Below are 25497 nucleotides of genomic sequence, written 5' to 3' on the forward strand. Positions count from 1 at the left end.
TAATTTAAAACCAATGCATCACCTATGAGGGACAGTAAGAATCAAAGTCAAATGAAATAGAAGAGTCTGCAGGGAGCCAGTACAGCTAAGCTTATGGAGCGGTGGCACTTCTTAGATAGTAAAAGTCTTGCACAAAATTAGAGAGTTTGTTGAAAAATGATTACTGTAGGGTCACAAGCTGTTACACTTGTGAAAGTTTAGAGCTGAAATCAACTCTAGAAAAGCAGCTAGTGCAAGTCTCAACTGAGAAGAGCAAAGAAATGCCACACACAATAAAGACTGCGCCACACTTGATCCTTATGTTTGTTTGGTTTTAGTTATTTATGAGTTATAACAAGAAATAATCCAAAGAGAAAAGTGTCCATTTGATAACACGTGTTTCAACACAAAAAGTGCCTTTTTCAAATCTGGGCTAATTAGGTCTGTGCATAAACAATAAACATTAAGTCAGTATGTTGAATAAAATGTCAAACAAAAAAAAAAGAATCGGTATTGTTGAAAAAAGAGTCCAAAAAGCACATATTGACCAAAGTTCAGTTTTAGTTTGAGAGCAATTTTTAACAGACATTTAGGAGGGGTGAAAGGGATGGGTGGTTTAGGGGTGTAGAGAAAAATAAAAAGAAACCAAAAAGAAAAGAAAACATGAGTAACGTTAATATATATAGTGAATGCGGGTGAATAGGCTATATTTATACCTTAGGTGTTTGTTTAAAAGTGATGAGTATTGTTACATTCCACTCTTACCTATGGTCCAAATAGAGGTTCAGATCTGGTGTGCCAAAGAGTCATGGGCTAAATCCCCATGTAGGGTAAATTTAAAAATGATAGGGGTCATGGGTAGGATATGTTACGTACTCCATGTTTTACATAATTTGTGAGACGAATAATCCATTTGGAATAAGTTAAGTGGATTGGGCAAATCCCGCTATGTCCCTTTTGCAATGGCATTCGTTATGATATATTATTCACATACTCAAACAGCAACAATATATATGTGTATATAAAAATCCATAAGGTCAAGCTGGTTGTACCTTAATATTTTCATATCATGATAGTATCGACCAAAAATAGCGGCACGAGCAGTGATGTCGTGATTAACGAATTAATGGCTAACACGGCTTGAATACGCTCTGTGTAAATAAACCGTTTCCCGGTTGGTGATGCTAATCTTTACGTGGGCGTGCACACGTCCTATTGTGCCTTACGTTACCCAGGTAACGTTAAGTCCTCTTAGTGTCTAGCGTAGGTAAGCATGCATTTCGAGCCCAAAATATGGCGCCCGTACATATTCGTGCGCTAGACACTAAGAAAAGACTTAACATTACCTGGGTAACGTAAGGCACAATAGGACGTGTGCACCCACGGAGAAACGCTGACGCTTTGAAGGGAAGAGATGTACTTTTCAGGTAAGCCCTATGGATCCGGACCACCCAATTGAATATCCCACCTAATGCACAGCTCGTGGTCATGCGTGCGCGGAACTAATTAAAAACGTGCAGTTAGATTTTGATGCTGTTATCGCTTCATGCCTACGTTAAGATTAGCATCACCAACCGGGAAACGGTTTATTTACACACAGCGTATTCAAGCCGTGTTCGCCATTAATTTGTTAATTTGTCTTTTTAAATTCCTAGACCCAGCCCATACTATCTTCCTATAGAATGCTGGAGGGTTACCTAGTATCCCCTGTGTCTAGAAAATCATGTAGCAGTCAAATGCTACCCTTTTCTATCAAAATGGCTGGTGGCAGTGGTTTTACAACGAACTACTATGATTTTTCCCGATCGTGAACACAGGTAGCTAAAAATCCCGGGAGCCATGTTTTTCAAGATGGCGCATTAAGCCCCTTTGTTTAAACAGGTACCAGTCTTCTTTTTTCGCCATTTATTTTTGGAAAGGTCCTTCTAGTGTTTGTCTCTGCGTGCCAAACCAGGTTTGGTCCCTTTGTTTCTATGCCTTTGGTGGGCTTCAGGACTGAAGACTGCCTCTGGCGTCTGAGTGCCTGGGGTGGGCAGTAAGTGAGGGAGGTGCTGGAAACCCCCTCTGCTTAGTCTCCTAGGAGACCCAAATGCACTGACTGTCCGGCAAGGTGGCAGCTAAGCTGTAATGAATGGAAGAAAACTGTTTAAAAGGCAAGTCTCCTGGACTGGAAAGCAGAGTCGAACACTGGAACGAAAGAAGAGAAGACAAGCTGGAATAGGACGGTTGCTGCAACTCCTGGACTGTTGCTTTGCCCGGTGAAGCCCTGCTGTAGGTCCGAATTGCCAAGTTCATCTCGACAGAGAAGCCCCTTAAAGGACGACTTCTTCCTTTGAGTTGGTGGGACCAATCAACTGGTAAGCCACCTGGATACCATTCTTGGAGCTGGTTAGGATTAACTAGGGGGAAGGACACCAGCTTGTGTGCTTGAATTACAGCTACTCAAACTGAAGTGACTCAATTTTGTCCGCGTTTTCCGATGATCCCCTGTAGTGCAGGAGTCCCGACGTCCTCCCTCTTGTCCCCACGACTGAGGCTCAGGAACAGCGAGATCTGCAGGAACCAACGTCTTAAGCTGCATCTTTTGCTTCATATTAAGGTACTGTGCCAACCCGATTGAGAGAACGCCTCTCTCGCGGTGAAAGTTTGTGGAACTTTCCCAACTTGCAGGCCTAATCAGCTTGTGACTCAACTTATGATTCTTTTTCATACAAACTACTTCTGAGAACCTTTGCAAAGACTTTACCGTTTACTTCAAGAACTGCTCTTTCCTATCCAAGACACTAGTCCATTGACTTTGGCATAGGCCTATTGAACTGAATGAAGTCCTCTAGTGAACTAAAACTATTTGCACTGCTTAAGAAAGTATTTGTGATCTATTCTGCTATATTGTGCCTTCTTAATCCCATTGAAAGTAACTGAAATGCCATTTTGCTCCTATTTCAGGGGAGCCTAATTTGTTCAGAAACTTATTGATTTGATATTGAAGTGTGTTTGTGTATAATATTAAGTTGCCTCCTTCTAGTGGATGTTTTCTAAAGGATTGTGTAATAAAGGAGTAAGTGTTTTACCAAGAAACCTTGAGTGTGTCTACTTGAACCACTGTGATTGTAAGACCTCTGTGTAACCTCTTGTACTGCTCACGTTCCCTCTTGAGATGAGCCTGGCTGCTCAGCTCGCTACCACAAACTGTGTAGTATAGACTTATACCAAAGGTTGGTTTTTGCTTACACCTGTAGTCCTAATTGTATGTTGTGGTCCCAGAGGGTACTGCATGCAATTCTGCCCAATAGCTATCGAAGACATCATCCTCGAGACGGAGGCCCTCGAGGGACATCGAGTCGAATGCATCGACCCACAGCACCCTTTGCCGAAAAACAATTCCAAAGCAGCTGAAGCTGGATATTGGAGATATCAAAGATGAGGAATACATGGGAGGACACAATCCATTCGAAATATAATTTTATATCAAATATAAGTGTAAGAGTTTCTTTGGTGTCCATGTCCAACTAAGGTTCAGTGTACTTACCGACAGGTCACATCTTCCTCTGAATATATGCCTGATTGCTCTGCCACTCTACCAAGGTCCTGATTTAGTACAGACTGATACTAAGAGTTGGAGATCTACAAACCAATGGGATAGCTCACTAAAGTCTTACTACCAGTATGACTTTAGGAAAACTCCCCTAATATCCACGAGTTTATTAAGTACAATATTTAAGTCCCATCCGGGAGTTGGACGAGATATTGGTGGGTGTAATCTTTTAACCACTTCCATAAAAGGCTTTTACTATTGAAAATGTCCACCAAGACACTTTACTCTGAGAGGTGGTGTATTCAGTAAGTGCTGCTAGATTAACTTTAGGGGAGTTGAAGACTAACCCTAAGTCCAACAAGCAGAGCAGGTAAAGAACTATATGAGCTGGAGAACAATCAATGGGATTGACGTTTCACGTTATACATCAAATAAAGCGTTTACACTTGTTGAAATAGCATGTCTAGTGTTGGGTTTGCGTGCTTCTTTAAGGATGGTCATACATTTTTGTGGTATGTTCTGGTGAACAAACTATGACTTGAGGAGCAAAGCTGCGAAGTTCAGTGTCTGAAGGCATGGATGAATTGTTGTCCCCTGATGTTCGGACAGCATGCTGTATGGGCATGGAATTATGACTGTTAACCAAAGATGTGAAAAACCATGGTTGACGTGCCTACATTGGTGCTATTGGAATAAGCCTGACTTGTTCCTGGTGCATCTTGTCGGTTATCTTGTTCAGAGGCAGTGTTGGGGGGGGTGGGGGGGAAGCATATGTAAATCTCCCTGACCAGTTCATACACAGTGGTCCCCTTGGCTCCTGTTTGAGGATACCTGGACGCGTATTTTGGGCATTGTGCGTTGTCTTGAGTTGCAAACAGACTATGTCTGGTTGAACCCAGTTTGTGAAAATGTTGTGCAGGATGTCTCGGAGCAACTGCCATTCGTGTTCTGATGGAAGTTCTACGTCCCTGCTTAATACATCGGCTAGACAGTTGTGTTTCCCTGGAACATGTGGTTTTTCAGTGCCCAATTACATATGTTCTGTGCAGGTCTGGACAGACTTGGTGAGTGTGTTCCGCCTTGCTGGTTTATAAAGAACATGGCTGTAAGTGCTGTCTGTTAGGACTAGGATTATTTCCCTTGTAACTGGTGTTTGAAGGCTTGAAGTGCTATGAACACTGCCAACAGTTCCAGATGGTTGATGTGATTTGATTTGCATTTATATTGCGCTGAAAACCCATTGTTAGGCAAGATTGTATGCAGTACCCTTAGCTGCACTACAATAACCCTGACCTCCTGGCAATAGGGATCCAACCTTTGGTAGTAGTCGGAACTACACAGGTTGGTAGTGGGGCTGAGCAGCCAGGCTTATCTCAAGAGAGGTCAATGTGAGCAGTAATGTTGTGACACAGAGTTTCACAGTAGTAGTTATTCAAATTACACTCAAGGTTTTTTGATAAAACAATTATGAATTTATTTCAGTCAGATATATAAGCCTTCTTCAGAAGGGAGCAATATATGTAACACTTATAATACACCATAAAACACACTACTTCTCAAAATCAGATGACATCCATTAGGGATGGCACACAGACACTTCCTACACCCTCAGGTGACTTAAATAGTTAGGACACTATGCACATTGATTTATCACTGGTATATTTAGAGCAATACTGAGTTTGGTTTAAAAGATAGGGGAAATAATAAAGGTTAACAAATAATTCACAAACTGTTACTTTTGGAACCTTCCAATGCAGAGTAAATTAACTCTTTCCAGGGGGAAAGGACAAAGCACAAAGTCAGAGGTAAAAAAAGAGTCTCTCAGGGAGCCAGGACAGCCAATGTTAATTGCACAATGGCTAGGGGAGCTGAAGATGATCTTTGTAGGTAGCTAGAGAAAAAGTCTTGCACAATATTTTTAAAAAAGTTTGGAGAAGATGGAGAAGGGCCACGAGCTGGGAGGCTTGTGAGGGGCAAAGCTTTAGCAACTCTGCAAGGTAACCAAGACAGGTCTCAACTGACAGCATGCAAGGCTACACAACAAGAGGTAAGTTCTCTAAGACTTTACAGTACCATTAGTTAGAAAAAATGGTTCCAGCTGGCTTCTGTTCCTGTACAGCTCTGCAGATCCTGTTGTTCCTGAGCGTCAGTCGTGGGGACAAGAGGGAGGACGCCCTGGGGACTCCCGCTCTGCAATGGGAAGGTCAGCGGCAGCAAGGGGCAAACTTCGATTCAGCGTTCCTTCAGTGTTTCAGTTCTTCACATCTAACAGCAAATAGCAACACTGCGGTTCTCGGATACCACTCCGGACTTTCCGCCCATCTGGGGTCCAGGACTCTGTTGAGTTGGCTCAGGCTTGGTCAGTCCTGCTTCAGGGAAGTCCGGAGGATCTTGCTGGCAATCGGATCCAATTTAAAATCAACACACAGAATGTGGTGTTCCTCTGCCTGGCACTCCAGTTCCAGCAGCAGCAGTGGAAGTGCAGCCAGCTCACAGAGGATGTCCAGACAGGCTTACTTTGGAGTTGATTGGTCTCACCAACTCAAGGTGAGAAGTAGGCTTGCAGGGCTTCTACAGTCTAAGCGAATTCAGCGCTTCAGCACAGCAGCAGGGCTTCACCGGGCAAACCAAAGGTCCAGGAGTTGCAGCAGGTGTCTCTTCCAAGTTGTTCTTTGGATTTCCTCGTCCAGTGGTCGACTCTGCTTTCCAACCCAAAAAGCCTTGCCTTTTATGCAGGTTTCTCCCATTCATTCCAGCCTATCTATCAGTCACACAGCAGGGTGGCTGTCCTTGCTGGACAGCCAGCGGCCAATCACCTTTGGGTTCATTTCTGTAACCAAGGGGATTAAGCACAGAGAGTTTCAGGCACCTCCCTCACTTCCTGCCTGACATACTGCAGCCAGGGGCGGCCTCCACTCATGAATCCCGCCAAAGACAAACCGAACAAAGGGACCAAACCTGGGTTGGTGCCCAGAGTAAATCTCAAGAAGGACCTTTCCAACAAGAAATGGGGAAAAAAAGAAGACCAGGGCCATTTTGACAAAATGGGCACCCATGGGTGCTTTACTGCAGCTGCGAACGCAGCCCGCGGTACGAACTCCTAATGGTAGTTAAAAGTAAACCACTGCCACCAGCCATTAATTGTAGAAAGGCTAACCTAAAATGGTTACATGAGGATACTAAGTAACCCCTCCAGCAGCCTATTGTAAGATGGTGTGTGCTGGGTCTAGAAAGTTACAAATGTAAATAAATTCAATTTCACTTCACTGCTCTTGGAAACAGTAGTTTATCCAAGAGAAGGCATTTAAACCTTTGGGAAATCTGAAAGACTTCCCTGCGTCAATGCACTGAAGGTGCTGTGTGCCACAATGTAAAAAGATGATGCCTATGGAGTTTGTCAGACTCCATAACCAAAAGAAACACAGAGTCCAAATCACAATAAAAATCCATGAAAGGGTGAGAAAAAGGGCTCACTCTCTCCAGGTTAGAAATAAAAGTCCTAAAGTCCAGCAAAAGAGCTTGGGGTCTCTAAGGTAGAACGGAATTAGCAAATTTCTGAGAATTCTCCCAAACACCCACAGACGACATGGCGCAGAAGAAATCAACAGTAAAAAACGTTGAACTACAGAGGACACAGCAAATGAAACAGTTATCTGAAAACGACAGTTTGAACACCCCTCCTAAACTTCAGTAGGTCTGGTTCTGCACATAAGAGTTTCAGAAGTTTGTTCCATAGAGAGGCAGCCTGAATTGAGAAGGATGTGTGTTTGCTAATTACTGTGCCCACCTGCCAGGAGCCATGTGATGGAGAAAATGCGCTCCCTGCCCTGATAGCCATGTGCCTGAGGCGAGTGGACTCTACTGCAGGGGTGGTAAATGATTTTGCCTATAAAAGGTTCTCTTTTGTCCACCACTGCAGGGAGCGAACAAGGGATTGCGAAATGACTACTAAATCGTCCCACTGACCGCTAGCTTGCAACCATTTTTCGCCAGCCACTCTTGCAAAGGACGCATGCACAGTCGAGCACGAGGCACTAGGGAAATGCACAATCCATCATTCCGAGAAGGCGCATGGCCTTTTGTGCGGTTACCGGACACCCAGCTACATAATGTGGATATTTGAAAAGGCATGATTTGTACCCTCTCGGACGGGAAGACTAATGCGTCTTGTGTCTGAATTTGAGCTTCCAGAAGAACAAGTTACTTACCAACTGGTAACATTCTTTTGATTGGGCGTTCCTCCAACGTATTCCACATCTTTGACATCTAATGTCCACAGCTGTGTAGTTCGTTAACTTTTTCAGCAGAGGGCGTCCTGCGCCGATGGCGTTGGGTCGATGTCCCTCGAAGGCCTCCGTCGAGGGCGATGTCATCGGATGTTATAAATACGACGCAGGACGCCTGTAGACTCAGTATGTTTTTTCCCCCAAAAACGTGTGGCACCAACCCAATGCCTGCTTGATTGCACATAACCTTTCGGAAACGTAAGCTGCAATCACACAGGAAATTCTCCAGAGGGACAGGCTGGGAGGGCGATGTGGAATACGTTGGAGGAACATGCAATCGAAAGAACGTTACCAGTTGGTAAGTAACTTGTTCTTCGAATGGATTGTGTCCCCCAAAGTATTCCACATCTTTGACAGACTCCCAAAGCAGTACCAGAAAATGGAGGAGGGAAAAGAATTTAGAGTACCCAATCAGATAGCGGAATAAAGAACCACCCTACCAAAGGCCATATCTTGACCATGGCTCGTATCCAGGGAATAATAATGTTTAACAAAAGGTGTGGATAGAAGCCCATGAAGCTGCATCACAAATATTCCTAATAGGAACTCCCTGTTGTAGGGCTATAGAAGTAGCCACGCCCCTAGTGGAATGAGCTTGCAGCCTTTCAGGAGGGTCCTTACCCGCCAATCGGTAACATTCAGTAATGGTGAGGATAATCCACTTGGACAAGGTCTGTTTCGTAACAGCCTTGCCGAATCGGTGTCCAGCATATCCCACAAAGAGTTTATCGTCCACTCTGACCCTGGACATCCTAGAAATATAAAAGCTCAGAGCTCTCCTAGGATCCAACCTATGGAGTCGCTTCTCTTCCTTATCAGGATGAGGAGGAGAAGAGAAAGAAGGAAGAACCACTTTCTGGCTCAAATGAAATGCAGATACTACCTTAGGTAGAAAGGAAGGACATACCCTTAGTACAACCACCCTGTCCTTGTGGAACACAGTAAAGGATGGCTTAGAGGAAAGTGCCTGCAATTCACTCGCTCTTGAACGACAATCTCAAAGGACAAGAGTGCAAAGGTTCAAACGGAGTACCCATTAGAAATTTCAAAACCAAATTCAAATCCCAAACCGGCACCTGGAAAGGGGACGGCGGGAACACATTAGTCAGTACTTTAAGAAATTGAGAAATCAAAGGAATCTTTAAGTAAGAGCATTCTTCAGATGAGCGCTTAAATATAGACAGTGCCGCCAGGTAACCTTTAATGGTACCTAATTGAAGGCCCTTGTGGGCCAAACAAAGTAAGAAAGACAAAAACATAGGAATGGAACACTGAAAAGGATCAACATTTTGTCGTCTGCACCAGTCACAAAACTTACGCCAAGGGCAAGGGTACAGGGATTTTGTTGCTGGCCTCCTGGCCGAAAGCAACACCTCCATCACATCATCCAGGAGGTCCCAATCCTTATAGCTCAACCTTTCAGATACCAAGCATGAAGGTTGAGAGTTCTGACCTCTGGATGGAGAACCCGACCCCCCCTCTGGCGAGAGCAGATCCTCTCGGTAGGGAAGACGGCATGGTGAGCAGATGGACATTTCAAGAAGGTCCGGGTACCACGCTCTCCTGGCCCAATCCGGAGCAATCAAGTGGGAACCAAACCTCCGTAACACTTGAAGAATGACAGGGACTGGAGGAAACGCATACAGCAGTGGGAATGACCAATCCACTACGCATGCGTCTCCTAAGGCTCCTCTCAGAGGAATTTCCCTTGAGCAGAATCTCTCACACTTCCGATTGGCACTGGTGGCGAAGAGATGCACTTGTGGGGTTCCCCAAAGGGTGAAGATCTCCAGAAGGACTTCCTGAGTCAACTCCCACTCGTGACATATCGTGCTCTGCCTCTGGCCAGATGAACTGGCGAGATCTAAATTCCCTGCTGGATGGCCCAGAACCAGAGCTGCATTGCCTGTATGCACAACGAGAGCGACCCTACCCCCCCTTTTCTGTTGAGGTAATGCATGGCCACTGTGTTGTCTGTCATGATCAGGACACTCTTCCCCAGCACAGACGGCAGAAAAGCCTTCAGGGCTAGCCTGATAGACCTCAGCTCTAACAGATTATTGTGGAGTTTGGACTCCAACGGAGACCAACGACCGCTGACGGTCAAGTAGTTGGCATGATTGCCCCATCCTGTGAGGGAAGCATCCGTCACTACAGTCACCTCCAGCCATGGTTGCCAAAACGGCTCCCTTTTCATCAGGTTCCCTTTGTTGGCCTACCACAGAAGATCCTGGGAGATCGAGATTGGAATCTGAACCGGATCCGACATCTTGCCCGAGAACTGCGACCACTGCATCTGAGGACCCATTGCAGGGATCTCAACCTCAGCACTGGCCTCTGGCACCAGAAAAATGCAGAATGCCATCAGGCCGAGCAACCCTCAGAATTCGAAAGACGGGAGACTCTGGGCATGTTGAAACTTGTCCACCATCTGCACAATGGGATGAGTCCTCACCTTGGGAGGCGAGCACTTTCCCAAGGATGTGTCCAACACAGCCCCGATGTACTGGAGCTGTTGAGAAGGTGTCAGATGAGACTTCTTGAAATTGAGGGAGAAGCCCAGCTTGTGGAGGGAGTGGCAGGCGAGACCGAGGTGATCCAATGCCTGCTTGGGAGAACGCGCACAGATCAGCCAGTCGTCCAGGTAGGGGTAGACGTGAATCCCCCTTCGCCTGAGATACACTGCCACAACCACCATTAGCTTGGTAAAGACCCTCAGGGCGGAGGTCAATCCGAAGGGCAGGACCTGAAAGTGCGAGTCGCCAGCCGCAAACCTCAGGTACTTTCTGTGCTTGGGATGAATCGGCACAAGAAAGTAAGCATCCTGTAGGTCCAGAGACACCAACCAATCCTGAAGTTCAAGGGTCTGGAGGACTTGAGAAAGAGTGACCATCTTGAACTTGTCGTTCCTGAGAAGTTTTTCAACCAACGCAAGTCCAGTATGGGTCTCAATCCCCAGTCTCTCTTTGGAATCAAATAATAAGGGGAATACCATCCCTTGTTCCTCTCCGCTACAGAAACCAGTTCTATAGCGCCTTTCTCTAGCAGGGTCAAGATTTGCTGCACAAGGAGCAGATCCGAAAGCTTCTAAGAGAGATTCCCCAGTGGATTGTCGCGAGGCCGCTTTAGGAAGGGAAGACAGTAGCCGTGGGCGATCGTATCCAGAACCCACGCATTCGAAGTAATGGCTCGCCACTCTTCGAGATGCTGAGATAGTCTGCCCCCAACCGGCGAACCATGGCACATGGCCTCATGACTGTTTTGGAGAAGCTGCAGCCGCGCCTGAAGGCAAAGAGGCAGCTACCTGAGCGGCTTTGGCACCTCTATTGCCCCGACCACCACGGGTACTTTTACGCTGACCCCTTTGACTGGCGGCTCCTCTCGTTCTACCAAAGGAGGAGTAGTAACAAAAAGAACCTTCCCTCCACTGCTGTCCCCTAGGATGAAAAGGCAGAGGTTGACGCACAGCTGCGCTTAAAGATTTCACCGCAGCTTTTGAGGTCTGCAACCTTTCAAGGCTCTCGTCAGCCTTGCTACCAAACAAATGCAGCCCATCAAAGGGCATGTTCAATAGACGGACTTGCACATCCCGGGCCAAACCTGACTTCCGCAACCACGCAAATCTGCATATAACGGGGCTCGCAGCCATGGACCGCCTAACACTGTTGGCAGTGTCCAAACCCAACTGAAGGGATTCACACATGGCATCCTTACCATCTTGCACGAGATCAAGGAATCCATCCCTTTCTTCCCCCTCGGGAATATGCTCAGCCGCCAGAGAAACAGTTCCACAGAGTGTGTGAAAATCTTGCCAAGGCACAAGTGGAGTTGGCTGACTTCAACGCCATACTCCCATCAGAAAACACCTTGCGTGCCCAACCGTCGAAGCGTTTGTCGTCCCTATCAGGAGGGATGGTAGGGTACGCCGCCCGAACCACCTAACTCTCTGCAGTGTGGTGAGATGAAAGGTAGCTGGGGTCACTACCGGAATGGCAGTATTTTTTGGTCAATGATTTGTGAACAGCCGGAAGAGATTCCGGTGACTGCCAAGCAGCCGCCACCCTTTTTTGTGAAAGTCAGATGAAAAGGTAACACCGGGTCAGAGGACGGACCTTGATCTAAAATATCTGTTAGATCATCTTGCACAAAAGCTTCAGGAGGACTGGACCAGCACAGATCCTCCATGAGCCGCCTGTAGGACGACACTGCATGAGTCCCAGGCTTGCCAAATTCCACTTCCGGAGAAGTATCCAAACCACTGGCATCATGAAGAGTTTGCCTCAACTCTTCCAACTGCCTGTCTCCTGAAAAGACAGGAGCTACATCAGGCTCAAAAGGGTCCAGATCCAAGTTTGACCTCTCCTCCTCCTCATACAGGTCATCCGGATGGAGGTAAAAACCCTGCCTCGGGACAGAAGAGTTTCTGGAGTCCACCACCGGCCTCACACACTCATAAATAGCCTTCCTAGGAGGATGTGCAGCATCAGGGACCTCCATCGGTACATTTTGGGCAAAAATACCCGAAGGCGTCAAAGGCGCCGAAGGCTTCGGCACCGAGGGCTGGAACAAAGGCACAGCTTCGACGTCGGTATCCGACGGACACAGCACTGATGGAGTCGACGCCGCCCTTGAGCACGTGCCCAGTTTCTATGGTCTCGTTGGAGACGAGGACCGGGAAGCGCGTCTCTTGAGACTATCCAGAGCCTTGTCTGAACGGGACCTCGAAGGTTCCCGATGAGTCGCGTCGCGGACCCGAGCCCGAAGGCATGCAAGCCACGGTACGAGACCAATCCCTGCCGGCTTCATCAGAAGCTGTGGACGGAACTGTGCCCTGCGATTGAAAAATCGCTAACATCTGCTCCCGAAAAGCAGCCCATTCCTCTGGAGTCGAGGACTTGGTCGGACAAGCCACTTTCGTCACGGCACCATCCTCCGAGGAGGACAGGGCAGGTGACCGGTGACGGAGCTTCCTAGAATGCCGAGACGAGGAGGACGAATGGCAGGAACCACTGCGGGACTGAAATCCCCGAAACTGTTTTACTTAACTTGGCACGAGACTGTTTTTTTTCTCGTTGATTGAGAAGCCTAGTTTGAAGAGTAGGTTGATTGTTTCTTGGGTCTTTTGTTGACACGCCAAAGGTGGGTCTCCTGTAATTAGCCAGTTGTTGAGATAAGGTAAACTAGAATCAACTCTCTACACGGGTGTGCTGCTGCAACTGCAAACATTTTGATGAATACCCTTGGTGCAGAGGCTATGCCAAAGATAAGTACTTTGAACTGGTAGTGAGTAGCTCAGTTGGATCCTTGGGTATTTCCTCTGTGCTGGCAACATTGAAATATGAAAGTATGCAGATCAGTTGATCTGGCACACCTGAGACAAGACTAGTCTTCCCCAGCTACTTAATCTGCTTTGGGGCTTGCTTTCAGGTTCTTTCTTTTTTGCATCTGTTTTTATCTTGCTGCTTACAAAACGGAATGTGTGTTTGGTGCGCTTTAATTGAAATTCAAGTACTTTTGTAATTATTTGTGAGATTCCATCACTTTCTGTGGATTGTGTGCCTGTCTGCATGTGAGGTTAGTCTACTCGCTTTGAAAGCAGCATTTTGCTTTGTGTACTCTGAGCTACTTGGCCAGGGAAACTACATTTCCCAGCAGCCCCAGGCTCTTCAAATCAGTAGATCTGGCGCACCTGAGACAAGCCTAGTCTTCCACAGCTACTTAATCTGCTGTGGGGCTTGCTTTCAGGTTCTTTCTTTTTTGCATCTGTGTTTATCTTGCTGCTTACAAAACGGAATGTGCTTGGTGCGCTTTAATTGAAATTGAAGTCCTTGCAACTCAGCCTGAACACCCAGCTCACCCTGGCGCTCTGAGTTCCACCGCAGCAAACTGACTCCCAGCAGCTCCGCGGCACGTGATAATTAGCTCATTTATTGAGCACACGTAAATAGACCGCCGGACCAGCCATTCCTATTGGCTAGAAGGCTTACTGGGACTTCATTTCCCAGAAGCACCAGTGCTCCTCTTATAGGAACATCAGGCGCTTCAGCACCAGTGCTTCTGGGCCAAGCCGGTCCTCGCCATCCATGGCGTCTGGCGCAGAAAACGCTGTCAGGAAACACAGAGGCACCAAATCACATAAATTCCATACAAACATTGGCTTTCCCTCTTTGAACATCCTGCTCCTAGAGCAACAGAAACTTCATTGCTTACACAAAGCCATGATAGCGACGCGTCTCGCCCAGGACAATGACAACCAAAACAGAAACAATGAGGAACTTGCAATTAAAAGACAACACAAAAAAATAAGACCCTCTGCGTCTCAGTTGCCAGCTACACCAACCACAACAAAACATACTACTGAACTAAAAATGTGTCTACTCAATACACGCTCACTCAACAAACACGCCCAATGTATCCATGACAGGATCATTGAGGAAGATATAGACATCTTCTGTGTCACAGAAACCTGGCTCTAAGAGCCTATAGGTCCAACTTGTGACATTGCCGTCCCTGATGGGTATGTAATTCACTGCACTAACAGGGAAACCGGAAAAGGAGAGGGAGTAGCAGTAATTGCTAGAAGCTCCATTGCACTTTTACAAGGTAAATCATCATGCACTGGCTTCAAAATGATTCACCTTAAGCACCTACCAACTGAAAACAATTGCCTTAATTTCACTCACCTCCTAAATCTCCTGAAAGGACCCAACTGCGCCACATTAGCGGTCGCAAACCTTAATAGATGGTACGGCAATCAGGTAGACAAAGACGCCATCAACCTAGAAAGCTCACTACAAAACATAGATTACAACATCACTAACAGAGAACCGACAATGAAAAATGGACATCAACTGGATTGGATAATTACCAACAACCTTGAGACACACAACTACCAAACCGAACCCTGTATCTGGTCAGACCATTACCGGGTCACTTTTCAGGTCTCTCTCCCCCTCGCCTAAGGAGAAAAACCCCAGCCCTCCTATAAAAATCATGCAAAGGAACTTCAAAAACATTAAGAAAAAACAACTTGAATCCTGTATAAAAGACTTTACCACGAGTATTGAAGAAGAGGACTCTTGTGACACCATGAGGAGTACCCTTCCTGGACCATCTAAAAAAGCTAGTAGATCAAAATGCTCCCTTACAGGCCAAAACCTTTAGAACCAAAAGTAAATTGCAAGAATGGTTCTCTAAAGAACTGTCCCAGTTGAAAGGAGGCAAAAGAAAACTGGAAAACGCATGGGAAGATAAACCCACAGCAGAAAATAGGGAAAAATGGAAAACCACAGAAACGTGCTATAAGAAAGAAATAATAGAGGCCAAAAATCAGCACTTCAACAAACAAATCTTGGCAGCAGACAATGTGTCAAGTAAAGTATTCAACATCTTGAAGTCCTGACAAACCCCTTGCCATCTCGCCACCTTTCCACCAGGAATGCGATAACAGGAATGCGATAACACCCAGAAAGCATTTTTTGAGAAACTAGAAAAGTCTAGAGACAAAATCACAAAAGCCCAACTAAGCAAACCTAAAACCATAAAAATGTCAGCAGAAAAGCCTCTTGCAAACATACAAACTTTCCACTTATCGTACATCACCGCAGAAAAGATGAAAAAAAACACTTGCCTCTATGAAACCAAAATCCTGCGCGGAAAACATTTTACCAGCCAAAACAATTCTCGAACACCCAGATATTTTCGCCCCTACACCGGCTAAAATTGTTAATACCTCTTTCAGGGACCAGTTAGTACCTCAGTCCAGACAAAAAGGTCACTGTAACCCCCTTGATAAAGAAAAACAGGCATGGATCTGAGAGATCCAGGCAACCTAAGACCAATCACGAATTGTAACTTCTTGCTCAAAATCATGGACAAGGTAGCTACCGCTCAATTACAGGCACAGATTGAGGCCTCAGACTCACTTCACCCACAACAGTCAGGGTTTAGACCAGCACACAGTACAGAATCAGTTATGCTGGACTTACAAAGATGCTCAGCATCATGGACAGAGGAAAAACAGGACTTCTTATCCTTTTGGATCTCAGCGCCGCATTCAACCTACTAAACTACAATCTGCTTGAAGTAGCACTAGGTAAAACGGCAAATTGCTCACCAGCGGCAAATACAGGGATAATGACTCTCCTAAAGAACAGGACCTCTCGAGTCCATTGGGGAGATGAATTCTCCATGGAAAGGGAGATTCTCTGCGGGGTCCCACAGGGAGCCAGCATATCACCACTACTTTTCAACCTCTACATCAGATTTCTATGCTATGTATTAGATCATGCAGATGTGTTTTTTACCAACTATGCGGACAATACGCAGCTTGTGTTGGAACTTAGTGGGGACCATAAAACTGACAACGATAATCTTCTCAGAATAAACAACAGCATCGAGCAATGGATGGACTCCAATTGGATGTGCCTGAACGGCAACAAAACCGAGCTGGTGGTCTTTGGATCCACCCACGCCAGAAACTCCCTAACCCCAGACTATGCAAACTTTAAGACCGAAGACACAAACATCAAAGTACTTGAGAAGGTGAAAACCGTAGTTATGATGATGGAAGCATCCCTAGGAGCTGAAGCTCACACTCAGTACATACAAAAAAACATGCAATTACTATCTGTGACTCCCTAAAGCCATTAGACCCTATCTTTCAGAGAACAACTGTGCCACAGTGGCCAGAGCAACCATCCTATCCCGATTAGACTACGGGAACGCATTAATGGTAGGAGCTAACAAAAAAAGCCTACAGGTGTATCAGATCATCCAAAACAAAATGCAGTTAGGATAATCAAAGGCAAATCAAAATCTGACCACATCAGCAAGGAGCTACACTGGCTTAAAGTGGAAATGTTAATGTTATGTTAATGTTAAAGGGCATTTGTACCGCGCACTATCACCACCGAAGTGGTCCCCTGCCGCTCTGACGGCTCTGAAAAAGGGGAGCAGAGGGGGTGGGTTAGTGGGAATAAGCTGGAAAAGTGCAAGAGAGCAGTGATGTGCTGTTGGCAGCCTCAGCCCGGTGGGTCCGTTGGCTGGGCATGGGGTGTTTTATGGTCCGTAGTCATTGTGTGCTGTTGTGCAAGTCTATGTGTGGTTTGTTTTGTTGTTGCATTGTTGTGAAGTTTGTGTGGATTGCTGCGTTTTAGGCTTGTGGTTGTTTGTGTTTGGTTATAGTTTGAGAGGTATATGCAGAGGGATGGAATAGTTAGTTGGTTGGTTAGTTGGCATTGCTGTCCTTGCAATTGTGGGATTCCATCTAGGTGCGGTACATGCTAACAGTCACATTTCTATCTAGATGCGATGCAAGCTAGGGTTCAAAATCCTGAGTGCGGTGCATGCTAAGAATCACATTTCTATCTAGATGCGACGCAAGCTAAAGTTCAGAATTCTAAGTGTGGGGCATGCTAAGAATCACATTTCTATGTAGATGCGATGTAGGCCACGTTCAGAATTCTAAGTGTGGGGCATGCTAAGAATCACATTTCTATCCTAATGCAACACGAATTCCATACTAGTGTGGCACATGCCAACAGTCACATTTCAATCTAGATGCGATGCAGGCCACGTTCAGAATTCTACGTGTGGGGCATGCTAAGAATCACATTTCTATGTAGATGCGACGCGAGCTAAGGTTCAGATTTCCATACTAGTGTGGCACATGCAAACAGTCATATTTCTATCTAGATGCGACGCAAGCTAGGTTCAGAATTCTAAGTGTGGTGCAGCTAAGAATCACATGCTAGCAATCACATTTCTGAAATTCCATCTAAGTGTGGCATATGCTACCAATCACATTTCTATTTAGATTTGGCGCAGACTGAACTTGAGAATTCCATCTAAGTGTGGCATATGCTAACAATCACATTTCTCTCTAGATGTGACGCGGGCTAAGCTTGAGAATTCCATCTAAGCGTGGCATATGATAATCACATTTCTATCTAGATGCGACGCCGGCTAATATTTGTGGTTCTCCCGGGGTATGGTACTAGTTAACATTATACTGCAGGCAGTGTTTGCTATCCAGCCATGAATAGGTTGAGGCTGGTGGTCACATATCTCTCTAATAATGCATGGTATAAGTCTGTAGCAGTCTAGGCCATTGAAAGGTAAGTTAGAGTGGCAGGAGCTTTCTGGAGTAGAGTAATTGCTCTACCCCCACCCATGCCAGCACTTACAGTTTTGTCAGTGTCTGGTGGCTTCATTGGCTTCCCCTGCTGACACCTGCAGACACATCTTGGAACCGCCAATGTGGGAGCCGCCCTTGGGCCCTTAGCCGCAGGGGCTGCCGGACAGCGGGCTGCCCAGGGAGGGTGGGGGTGGGCAGGGGGACAGGTAAGCCCAGGGAGGCACCAGTCACGGGAAGGGGAGGGCTGGGAGGCAGGCTTAAGGCCGGGGAGGAACGACGGGGAGAGCCGGGGCTGCAAGGCAGCACGCGGGGCCTGGGGGCAGCAAATGGCAAGGCCCAAGATTTTGGAGGGGCAGGGGGGCTCGAGGGGCTCACCTGGGGACGCAGGACGTTGAATGTGCGATCCCTGGGTGCAGCAAGCATGGTCATCTGTGCCTGGGAGGGGGAGGGATGGGAGGCGGGCTTAAGGCCGGGGAGGAACGACGGGGAGAGCCAGGGCTGCAAGGCAGCATGCAGGGGCTGGGGGCAGCAAATGGCAAGGCCCAAGATTTTGGAGGGGCAGGGGGCTCTTACAATAGCTCATAGATGCATCCATGGGAAAGCCCCTGGCTACCTGAAATCCAAAATATGGTCTTATGCTTCAAGCCGCACCCTAAGATCTATGGACCAAAATAGGATCAAAGTAGCGCCACACAAACACAGGCTGGGCCTGGGTAAATCCTTTCCTGTTATCACAGCAGATATCTGGAATAATATGCCAGTCAACATAAGGAAAGAACCAAACTACTTGCTCTTTCGTAAGCTTGTGAAAACCAACATCTTCGACTGATAACGCCACCTATGACTCACTGATCTTGAGATATTTCTAGTTGAATTGTCCCATCACATATACGTTCCGTCTTTCGTGTGCTTGTTTCTGCGCCCCGATACTCGCGAGAACCGGTGCATTACAAATAAATAAATTAAATAAAATGTTGCCATGTAATCCTCAGTTTCAAGAGTGGAATTACTTCCTGAAGGGTTGTCATACAAAACATTTGTGGTTTGACAGAAGTGTGTGCTGGACTAGGTCTGATACAGGGCGCAAAGTTGCATCCTTTTGGGGACAAGGAAGTATGTTGAATAAATACCCTATTTACCACATGGGTTGGGACCTGCTCGATTGCTCCTTTCTGCAGAGATTGTAGTTAGCCTTCTATAATTCGCTGGTGTTCTGGTGACCTTTGTTTCGGTGGATGGAAGCAAGGTGTTGTGAGGAACTCTATGGAGTACCCCTTGAACACGGGTGATAGTACCCACTTGTCTGAAGCTATTCCCTTCCGTGGGTGGGGCAATTCTGAGATGCGACCAACTACTAGTGAAAATGGGACCGCAACCCCTACCTCGCCCTTTGATAACTGGATTGGTAGGGGGTTGATTGTGAGGTGGCTGAATACCATGGGGAAGATCCTTGGGTGTAACTAGCTTGTGTTGTACGTGGGTATGCTTGGCCACAAAAATAAGGCAGGTGTTAAAAACACCCCGCTGGACAGAAGGCTTATTAGTGATTTAGCCTAGTTGCGTGTCTCATGATCCTTTTTGGCTGTCTCCAAGGCATCATCTGCTGGGTTTCCAAACAACAAATTAGCTTCTATAGGCATATCTAATAGTGTGGCTAGTTTCAAGCTTAAAACCTGATTGACGTAACCAAGCTTGGCATTTTAACAACGTGCCCTCGGCCACAAATCTACCTGCAGTATCTGCTGCATCTAAATTGCTCTTAATAATGTTATTGGCAAACTGTTTGCCATCTGCTACAGTTTTAGATATTTGAGAGCATAGGGGTTCTGAGACAGTCTCATTGTGATTGTACAATGTCCCCTAAAACTCTGTTGTAGCAGGTCAGGTGGTGTCTGTTCCTCTGACAATTGATTGCAGCAAACAGACCGAAAAAAAACGGCCTGCATGCGATCATGAGAGGAACAAAGCTCAAACCATAGGCACGCACACCAACCCATCCCACTCACCTACTTACCTATGTGGACGCCGCCGGGTCCCCTTCACTCCTGCGGCATCAGATCCGTCCCTCTAACGCTTGGAGGATCCGACGCTGCAGGGTCCATTTTTCTTTTTTACCCGGTCCCCAGCCTCCCATGTTGAGGAAGCGGGGGACACACCTGCAACCCCCCCCCCCCACCCCAAGGCTAATACATACTGATCATAGGGAGCAGGGGACACCCCCGCTTCACATGTTACATATATATTAGCCTAATTGTTCATTTTTATTCGGTCGACCGGTACAGGCCAAATTCGGACAAATGTACCATTCAACCAAATAAAAAAAACAATTATGCCAATACCGAGGTAGCCACTTTTCTCCCCAGTCCAAAAAGCTTTTTACTTTCTTTTTAGGGTGGTGCTTTAGCTAAAGCTAAGGAGTATCTACCATTTTCTGGGTGGTAGTAACTACCAATGAGTCTGGCTTAAGAAGTAATTTTATGTATAAGGGGTCTGAAGAAGCAGGCCTAAATATTTTCAATGCAAAGATCAACCACCCTAGTCAGAGACGGGGTTGCTAAAGATGGTTGAAACCTTTCAGTAACTGATTGGAGCAGTGGACTAAACTATCCTATGGAAGTCTTTACATCCAACATCTCAGCAACAAAATCTAAATCTTGAATACTTTGAGTCTGGATTTTGAAAATGTCTGCTGCCTTTTTGAGCAAATCATTGTATTGAATTTGATTGTGAACCGGTGAGTCAGGCAAAGGCTGGCCCTGATCATCAGGTGCTGGGAGTAAAAACTCATCTGTATCATATAAATCATCAGGATCATTATCAAGGTACTCGTGAGAAGTTCTTTGATCGCCTGTACAGTCCTAATTTAGGTCATCACTATCCCCTGTTAAATCCTCGACTTTTGTATGTGTTGAGATATCCTCTTGTAACCTCGAAGATTTGAGTGGAGGCTGGCCTTCTTCTGAACCAATATGTTTTTGTCTAACAGTGAAAGTGACAAAAGAAGAGACTTCGTCCACAGTCTCTTCAAATCATTCTCTAGTCCATGAACCTGTTCTTGTATCTTTTGGGGGGAATATCACTTATTCAGGGTTTGATGGATTGTTTGAGAGAAAAGCTTCCAATCAAGGGGATAAGGCTTCTGTACAATGTGTTTCTTTCGGCTACATTACTTTGTGAATGTGTGCCTTTCACCAGTTGTTTGTAAGTGTCAGACAAATCAAGTGTCTGTTTCGGCGTACATTGAGGGACGTGCGCTTCCGAAACGTTGACTGTGCTCTGCATGGTGAAAGTTTCACTTGATGCTACTTTCTGAACTGTGTAATGCTGTGCAGGTGGAGTGGTTGTAAAGAACTGCATCGAGGCAAAAGCACTAGACGTGCGCCTTGGCACGGCGGAGCCATGTTTCGACGTCTTTGTCGTGGAATGGCTGGGGGTTGTGTGTCCAGTGTTTACACCCACTCCCATGTTTGTGCTTATGTGTGCCACTGTCGATGTGTGTGGTCTCCATATCAGGGCTGCTGGCCTTCCTTTTGGAGGGGGGGACTGACCCTCTGGAATCTGCGGATCCCATATTTTCCCCGGCAGCACTGTGCGCTGGAACTCCCCTGCTCTTCTTCTGACTCTTTGGCACCTGCTGGGTTATTTGAAAAGGCTTCCGCCTGCATGGCGTGATCCGCCCAAGGCTTGGTGAAAAAGCGGACATGATGGGCAGCGCTTTTCGCAATGGTCTCTCGGGAAGCAGCAATTGTACACCCAGCAAGTGTCTTTCGAGGGGTATTTCTTGTGACAGGAAGGTAAAAATTTAAAAGGAGTTTTTACATGCTGAAGGTGCAGGGCAGAACAAAATAAGTGTATAGGGAGTGTATAAATGTATGCATTCTCTAAGAGGAGAGAAGGAGAAATAAGCCACCCCCACCTCCCTACTTTACGGTCGTCGAAACCCCTCTGTTCATGAACCATCGAGGAAACTGTTGCAGCGGTGTAGATATAACGATCGCTAATTGAAATCACAATAAGTGACAAACGGCAATAAGTCACAAACTCTGCAGAATGTGACAGACCACAATAGCAGAAAACTATCAGAGGGACTTCGACGGGTGAAGGGTACAGTACATGTCATGAAATACTCTGCACCTACCACAAGATGTCAGGCTATGCAAGCATGTTATTCTGAGCTGATCCACAAGCCTCTGAAATGTGTGTGTGTTTATAAAGTGATTTAGGGGGACGATACTTACATTTTTATTTGAAGACTTAACAAAATAGTATTTGTGTACTCTTTTTCTTTGATTATTCAAATGCTCCATAATGGGTTGACTCCCATAGGTCCTGAGGTCTGCCTTACTGTTCAGTCTACACTACCTTGATATAGTTTGGCTATAACCACATGTTAATTACCCTGTTCATCAACTAGGGTGGCCTCTCAGAACCCATCCACATTTATAGTTCTGAAAATTCATCTGATCAGGTGGCATTGAAAACCATTCTAATACCATCTCTCTACCTTCGCCATCCTTTATTAAACAGCTGTTCACCTTGCACACCTATCTTTAGATCATCCATGATAAACCAACGCCACCACTGCAGTGGCAAACACACATCCGCCTGCATGCAAGAATCCCTCTTAACACCTGGGCATAGATTCCCAGAAGGCTTGGGTCCAGCTGTTGCAGCCACTACAGCACTCTTAATCCCTACTTAACCATACCCACTGGACTGACACAGCACCTTACCTGTTCATCTATCAGTTGTAACTGCTGGCTCATTCGCGAATCCATGTCAATCATGACATCACCTGACCGTCGAGCGTCATCTTGAAGTAGCACAGACCCACCTGTTTGGTGCGAGACATCCAAAACATGAGGGATGCAGACATTTCAAGGGCAACAAGTCACATCCAACCAAAAGAGAGAAAAATAAACCATATCAAAGGCAGGTTCTCAACAGACAAAGAGTGAGGAGTGGCAGGCATTCACGCACAAAGAAAACACAAGATATATTGGTAGAACAGAGAAGATGTATTACACAAACTTCGAGAGAAAAGGAAAGGGGCATAAGAGACAGCACTCATAGTATAAGGGGCTGTAGACCTTCATCAGATGCACAAGCCCACAAAACACGCTGTACCTCATCCAGGAACCATGCAGATGAGTCTAACCCACTGTCCATGCAGGGTCCCAATTAAACAAGCCACCCGAAAGCCCTGAAGCATGAGTGCACGGCAGACTGCATACCCAATTCTATCACAACTAAATAATTAAGTATATTAAAAGAATGTGCTAAAACCATGTATTGTCTCATAGTTTTGCTTAGGTTTTCAATACCTGTGTGCTTAAAAGATTGTGCATGCAAAAACATATTGCATAACGTCATTGAGGGAGAACAAGTGATTTCCATCTGATGCAGTAATCAAGAGTCATGAAAACTTGCCTAGGAAAGCATAGCACTATGTAACAGGATCTCACTTGGTATACAAGGCATAAAATAAGCAGTGTTGTGTAGCAATTTGCTATGCAATTCTGTAGGTTCGGAAATTAAATTGGAAATTGTGAAGCAAACCTAGCTATTTAAGTTACCATGTTCAATGAAATGACAGATCGCCCTGCATTCCTCTTTTGCCTTCAGGGCTCCCTCAGCCTCTTTTCTCTGTTCCCTGCAAATTCCAAGAGGCTAATGTAGAGAGAATGCAGCAGTCTCCTCCACTCCTAAGTGCCAAAGGCCTGTGTGCATGTGCAAGCAAGAATTCTTTTTTTCTTTTTCAAATAATTGCAAACAGTATTAATCGGGATAATACCTTATTAAGCTAACTGTCTCCTGTCTGCCAAAGACCAGCATGTGTTGCTACTGTAAAACAGTGCATTGTCTCCATACTTTACAGTAAAGTGTAGGTTAGTGTATCTAACTATCATAGTGTCAACTATATTTCATTTTATTGGGGTAGATGCATCATATTGGCGAATGGACACTTGAAAATGTACATGATTAAACGGCCAACACCTTCTGATGGCAACCCTCTTTCTGTAACCTGTCGGTTGTGTGCAGCTTGCAATTGGTGCTCAATTCACAAACTGATCCTGTACTCCTTCACATTCTATCAAGGATCTCCTGCATCTCGCCACGCTTAATTCTCGTTCTGCCATCAAACACACTGCCGACATCTGCCGCCTTCTTGAAGACATTGACCTTGATATCCTTGCTCTTACCGAGACTTAGTTCAAGGTCAGCGTAGTCACTGCTTTTGACTCCCTTCTCCCTGATGGCTATAAGATCATCTCCAAGCCTCGCCCTGACCATGCAGGTAGTGGGGTTGCTCTTATCTTCCCCGAGTGGGTCCCTTCTTCCCTCATACTCACCCAGCCTTACTCATCCTTCAAGAGCCTGGTTTGCAAGTTGGTCATCTCTCCCACCTCCTCACTGACCATCATCTAGAGGCCACTTCCCTCTACCACCCTGTTCTTCTATGAATGGACCGATTTTTCCTTCGCTATCCTCAGTACCAACACTAAACTCCTTCTCAAGGGGGCGATTTTAATATCCACCTGGACTTTTCAATCACTGCCTCCACTCCCTTCCACTACCTCTGCACCTCACTCTCCCTTCTCCTTTCTCCCTTCTGGTCCTACCCACTTGGCTGGACACACTCTGGATGCCTTCATCCACACTGATCTTCCACTCTCCTCCCCACTGACCACCCCACTCTTCTGGCCAGACCACTCTCCTCTCACCTGGGTCCTCGACATCCATCCGATGAAACAAGTGTCAGTTGCTGCCTTTGCATCTACCTTCATCCCCCCTCTCTCACCACAACAGACTCCACCTCTGACTCTGCTCTCAGCAACCTCCGATTTGCCATTACCAATACCCTTGACATTCTTGTCCCAGTAATGAGGATCCGCCTGAAACATGCCTCTAATCCTAACACTTGGTACCACTCCGAACTGAAATGCAAGTGCAGAGCTGCGCAGCGGAAGTGGCAGACCTCAGGCTCACCATCTGACAAACTAGCCTGTCGTCTGCTCTAAAGGCAATACAGACTCTCCATCTGCACCAAGAAAAGGGCCCACATCTAGGCCTGCATCTAGTACATCTAACAACACGGCCGAAATCTTTAAAATCTGCAGGGAACTAGCCAACCCCTCAGCAGTCTCCTCCTCACCTCTTCTCTCCTAGGTCCTCTCAACGCACTGCACACTTCACTGCAAAAACTCAGGACATCCTGAGCACCTTCGTGTCCGTCTCCCACTCCCCCATAGATACCCCTTTGCCTCCTATGGCCTCCAAACCTACCTCTGCCTCTCCTCCTTCACTCCTATCGCACCTGTTTAGGTCACCAAAGTTGCCCGCTCCATGAAGGTCTCCTCCAAACAGGTTTTCCTCTTGGTCCTCCAGAACCATTAAGGATTATATCGGCTCACTTGCCCCTGCACTCGCTGATTTCTGCAACCACTCTTGCTACTGGATCTTTGCCCTCCTCCCTCAAGCACTCCTTTGTGCGCCGCCACCTGAAAAAACCTTCTGCAGACCAGTCTTGTCCAGCCAACTACCACTCCACATCTATG

General features: G+C 46.2%; 1 protein-coding gene across 2 annotated transcripts in view; it reads right to left on the reverse strand.

The window, feature by feature from the left end:
- STX5 (syntaxin 5) overlaps nucleotides 1-25497 on the reverse strand; it is a 208855-nt gene that overhangs the window by 60150 nt on the left and 123208 nt on the right. For both annotated transcript variants that reach the window (XM_069645161.1, XM_069645162.1), the window contains one exon: nucleotides 22672-22772. In XM_069645161.1, the coding sequence (XP_069501262.1) occupies nucleotides 22672-22772 (101 nt within the window). The remainder of the gene's footprint in view (nucleotides 1-22671; nucleotides 22773-25497) is intronic.

This window comes from Ambystoma mexicanum, chromosome 2p, assembly GCF_040938575.1.
Source record: "Ambystoma mexicanum isolate Mex_15411 chromosome 2p, UKY_AmexF1_1, whole genome shotgun sequence".
NCBI lineage: Eukaryota > Metazoa > Chordata > Amphibia > Caudata > Ambystomatidae > Ambystoma > Ambystoma mexicanum.